This window comes from Apaloderma vittatum, unplaced genomic scaffold (assembly GCF_000703405.1).
Source record: "Apaloderma vittatum isolate BGI_N311 unplaced genomic scaffold, ASM70340v1 scaffold10462, whole genome shotgun sequence".
Taxonomy (NCBI): Eukaryota; Metazoa; Chordata; class Aves; order Trogoniformes; family Trogonidae; genus Apaloderma; species Apaloderma vittatum.
The window spans coordinates 19182-24704 of NW_009703076.1; the positions used below are offsets into that span (position 1 = coordinate 19182).

The window sequence follows — 5523 nt, forward strand, 5'->3', positions numbered from 1 at the left end:
AAGTCAGGTTTATGTTTATTTTTAACAAACATTTGACCAGTAACAACATCCACTCAAATAAACACTTCACACAATGATCTTCCACAGCAGCATTTCCATGGTTTGGATCTCGTTAAGGAAGTACTGACCACCAGCAGCTGTCAGCCAAGCATTCGGAATTTTACACATTTCAGTAACTTTCAGTCCAACGCAGTAACATGCCTTTGTTTCTTGCCATAGCCATCCCATGATACTCCCTCCCCCTCCAACAATAGAACAAGGAAGATTGAAGCAGCATAGAAGATTTTATGATCCTGTCTACGAGGATGAAAATTCATCACACCGGAAAAGACAGAGTTCTTTTCCCAAATATAACGTGTGCCAGTGGCACCCCATGATCATAATTGATCCCAGATCCCCGTTCCCTGCATCTTCCCAGTCCCTGTTCGCTCTGCGTACCCAGGGTGTCTCTGTCAACTCCCAAGGATGGAAGGTTGAAGAACCCTTAAAGAACCAAAACAGGGCAGCATCTTTTTAAAGTTTCATGGTAAGCAGCCGTCTTGCTAAGCTTACGACGTTAAATAAATTGAACGCGTGCACACACATCTCCACAGACACATTCCACCGTTGCTAAGGGCTTTTGAGAAGGAAAAGTGTAAAAAAAAAAAAAAATAAAAGTGCTATTTTTAGCAGCTGATTCAACAATTGGCTTGTGCATAAGCTCTAGAACCTCTAGAATAGAGAACAATCAAAGAATAAATTAGAAAGCTATTTCTCAAATTAAAAATCAACATCCTGATGTGTGGATCAGCATTTGCTGTCTCCCAGTACTCAAGACAAAAATCCAACCTGAGAAAGTAGTTGCCTTCTGTTTTAACCTACCCTTTAGAAGCATTCAGCAGCGCTTACACATATAAAGAGATAAGCTAGAGCGCAAAGTTTTGTTATTTGAGGACTAAATTCTAAAACCCATATGAGAAGTATAAAAATACTTATTTGATCATGTATTTTTGTAAAAAGCACACCCACATACACCACGCTTCATTAAAAATACACCAACAGAAAATAAAGAGATAGATCTATCTTGTATAACCAGTGTGCATTTCTGGACAGCTGTCTCTGCTGACACACTGGGGCATTAACAAAGATTTCATAGAGAAAAAACATGCATTTTTTTCTTCCTCTCTGCGGACTAGTTCCAATCCTGGAAGAGGCTGAATGCAACTCGACTGCCTAGTCTGGTCTATAACCTTCAGTGTCTTTCAGGACCAGACTCCAACTCTTTTGCCTGTTAAATACCTGCTGCTAAGCTAAGTTACACATTGATGGGGAATTCATGTACCTAAAAATATCAAACACTTATATTGTCAGTTCTATGCCTTTTCCACCTCCAACTTTTTGCCCATATTCATGCTTATGTTCTGTAGCTCACTGCCAAAAATAAGAATTTTGACTGGCAGTCATTGAAAGATAAGTACTGAAAAGACAACGGAGATTCTCATCCAATCCTTTATTCGAAAGGAAACCAAAAACTTCCACCTAATGACCACCATTAAGCCAACAGCTTAATGGTTTAAGACTATAACTTAAATCATAAACCCTCTCTTTTTATTTCACATCATATTGATGATTTACCTACAGGCCAAACCTTGCCCCCAGTCTGACTTCGACCAAATCCAGCACTGAAGCACCGGATTTCCGACTGCGTTCTCTTCAAGCGAAGATATGTCTGCTGTCAGACACATATTTTCACGCTTAGGAGCTTGCAAACCCTGACTGTTCCTGTTAATAACCTCCAATTTATTTGTCAATGAGAAAATTTGGGCCTTTTATTTCTACATATAATTACATACTAGCACCATCTCTCTTTTGGCATGCGTTAACGTACACGCTCTTTTAGCAATTGCAGATGTGCACACTTGGGACATGTAATAATGCGTTCTGAAATAATGCCCAGACAGTCGCTTTTTAACATCTGTTTTCCTATTTCTGATTATTCTTTTCAGTTCTAAGGAATTAACTTCTTTATAATTCCCAACAGTCGTTTATGTTTTGGGGTATGCACACCTTCTATTCAGCTAGCACATGCTTAAAAACTGGATCATGATCACTCGTTCCTAGGCAACCATCGATTTCTTCTAAAAATTTCAGTACGAGAAAACCAGAGATGCATTAAAACAATCAGAAGTACTTTCCAGAAAAAATAAGGTTTCTCTCTGCAGAAACGGGGGTTTTTTTCCCAAGGAAAAAATAAAAATATCTTCAGATTTATTGTATTTCATATTGTTAAAAACACCTTCTACTAAGCAAGCAAGGCAAAAAAATAAACTGACTGACCTTTAATTAGAGAAAAATTACTTTTAGTGTTTAGCACCATATAATTAGAGAAAGGTAAACAGATGTCGAGAAGAATGTGTACTTTTCTATTAAAATAAAATCCAGTTAAAAATAGTTTTGGCATTAAAAATTTGTATAAGATTCTTCTGCATTTGTTCACTATTAACGTTCACATTTACCGTAAAATTTGGAGAAAAAAACGGAGACAAAGTACAAATTCATCTAAAACTGACTTAACTAGATTCCCTTCACCACCACCACTCAGGGCTGTACAACTGTAGCAGTGATCTGCTCCATTCTGGATAAAACTAAACCTAAATGCAAATCACAACAAGGGTCTAAACTACAGAATTCAAGTAAATATTTTTAAATCAAACACCACAAAAAGGACCATGGGGAAAGGACGGGCAATCAAGAGGCCACAGTTGTACAGCCTTGACTTCTACAGAAGAGCAGATACTGGAGAAGGGCATAAAACAGATCATATTAATCTCAACCCCAGGTTTGCAGAGTAAATCAAACCCACAGCATTTTATTCTTTATTCACGCAGAAAGGTCTGCTTTAAGTCCTGTTGGCACTCAGTTTTTCTGTTAATGGTCTGTAAATAACTTCAGGCTAAGACAGGTATGCGTGCACTTACCATGTGCTCCATGCAAATGCTGATTTCTCCATCACTGTAAAAGGCTCCGTAAAAGCCCACGATGTATGGGGAGTTGCACTCGTGTAGAACTTGCAGCTCACGAATGATCTGGTTTCGAATAGCTGGCTTGATCTCTAGATGAATTAACTGTAAAAAGAATTCACTTGCTTTATTTATTATCTCTAGCAGCAAAGTGCTATATAGTCTGCTCACAGCTGACTCAGCTCTGAGCAGGAGGTTGGACTGACTACATGACCCCCAAAGGGGGCTTCCAGTCAAAGTTATTCTACGACTCAACTGTGAAATGATCCGTCCTTATTTTCCTAATGGCAAAGGGAAAAGAAAATACAATACAGCGTTAAAAAGTTGAAACACCAGCACCTACGTAGAGGTGAAATTTCTACCTCTTCACAAAATATTTCTCCTGGAAATTTTGCTCCAGCACATTGTCTTCACTTACCTGGTTTTTCACGGATAGTTCAGAAACTGAAATTTTATGTTGAAGAAAAGCCATGAAAACAAACATCTAAAGGAAAGATGTCAAAAGACATACTGACTCAGAAGTGGCTGCCGAGAAATATCTGCACAGGTGTTTGCAAGGCATTAGTGGAAGGAATGGGCTGAACCTCGCGCTAAAAACTCTCCAAATTGAATCTAAATCTAGAGGAAAGGCTGCATAACATACTTTATTCTACTGGATTGTTTCTCTCATACGATATAGTAAGTGTATTTCTTTTGAAAGGGATGATTAAGAGACACTATGGAAATCAAACTCCAGTCAACACACAAAGAAAAACTGCAGTTCGGCAAATATCTCGAGCTGCATCAAATATTAGTGAATCGGGGCAAAATTTCCTGTTAAGTCCATGTTAGGTACAAAGAAATGACATCTATTAAATCAATTTGGTTCAAGAAAACCTTAATGGTATATTTAATAATTCTAACACCTCAGAAGTGGGCATTTGATTCGCTTCTCTCCAAACTTTCCATGTGCCCAGCATGGTTTCTTCTTAAAGTCAGTACACGCACATTTCCCTTTCGTTTTGCTGAATGCAACAGTGAACTCTTGTTAAAAAAGGAAATACCTGAAGTCTTTTAATTTCCCAACTTAAAGGGAAGTTTTCAGCGCAGTATGACAATGGGATCTGTGATTTGAGTGTGACCTGTGTTTTATCCTTCTCAAAAGCTAAGTTTCCCACGAGCCACAGCAGCCTGGCTGCCATCTCTCCTACTGCATGTCCGCACAGTACGTACAACGGCCTATGTCCTGACACGCTGGCTCGTAATAAGTGCCACCCATGCAAAAAAATTCACTCCTGGAAGGAACAGGCACAGAAATAATCAGGCAGTATCAGAGATGCACTTCTCTTACTGTATTTGGTTCCTGAGAACACAGAGAAAATGAAAGCTCCTCGCCAAATGAGAATTTAAACATCAAGCGACTTGAGTGCAAAAAAACTCCTAAATCTCAGTTATCTTACAAACTAGGTAACAATTGCTATTGCTTGTGAGGTGTAAAGTTGAATCACTGAAAAACACTCTCACTAGAAGGACAAATACCTTTGTGCAAAGAAGCCACGTGCACCCCACGACGAAGCTATAAAACAGGAGATGTCACTGTGCTCCAACGCATTTGCTCATTCTCAGGTTTTTCGACTTCTCATTTTTTCCAGTATCACCCAGAGACCCTTTTCTGGTCTGCAGTGGTGAAGGAAGATCCTGGAACAGTTGATATCTTCTCCATTCCTCTAAACTTACGGCCCAGAATACAGAATATTGTCGCTTTTCCCTAATTTATACCTTTCAGTAACTTAATTTTGGCCATCTACTCATTAACTAAAGAAAAAAAAAAAAGGGTGAATGAATGTTGTATCTTTTCATTACTAACACATGGAATACCATTTCTGAAAACCTGGAAAGTTTAGGATAAGCAAGGGCAATCTTTCCTACTATTTAAAACCCATTAACTCTTCTGAAAGTTGACATTAAATGGTAATTTTTTGTGTGTCCACATCACTTATTTCTCCAAATAAAAGTCACTGTATTTCAGAGCCAACCTCCTCAACAAAAATTATCCCCAAATTCCTATTTTTGAGGCACTCACCTTTCTCGCCATTATGAGACCAGAAGGCTTATGAGATACTTTGAAGACCACGCCACCATTGCCTGCTCCCAGCTCACTGATCTTCTCAAAGTCATCGTCCTTCAGCTCTCCAACTTTTTGCTTCTGGGTAAGGAAAGCTTCAAGGCGCTTTCGTTGCTGTTCATCCAACTCAAGTTCTTCCAGCTTCTTCTGAAGCGCTTCCAAATTTGTCCTGTACGACAGAGAAAGAACAGCTCAGTTATTTTAGGTGCCTGAGCTGCCCCAGCCGTGTTGCAAGAGGAAGAGCAATAGCACACTGACATCAGAGATTAAACCCACTACATTTTTGCACCTAAATATATTATCTAGAAGGACCCGACTTGTAGAGTCATCCCCAGAGGAGTCATGTATTATTGGAACTCTGATTTAAGCAAACAGTATTTTATCCCAGATAAAATAATGACAAACACGAGCAGATGATAT

At 38.9% G+C, this 5523-nt stretch overlaps 1 protein-coding gene across 1 annotated transcript in view; it reads right to left on the bottom strand.

The window, feature by feature from the left end:
- Window positions 1-5272, bottom strand: part of MAP2K1 (mitogen-activated protein kinase kinase 1) — a gene marked incomplete at its 5' end in the record, with an annotated part of 20772 nt that extends 15500 nt beyond the window's left edge. The window contains 2 exons of the mRNA XM_009864485.1: window positions 2958-3104; window positions 5062-5272. Of these exons, the coding sequence (XP_009862787.1) occupies window positions 2958-3104; window positions 5062-5272 (358 nt within the window). The remainder of the gene's footprint in view (window positions 1-2957; window positions 3105-5061) is intronic.
- Window positions 5273-5523: the final 251 nt, after the last annotated feature.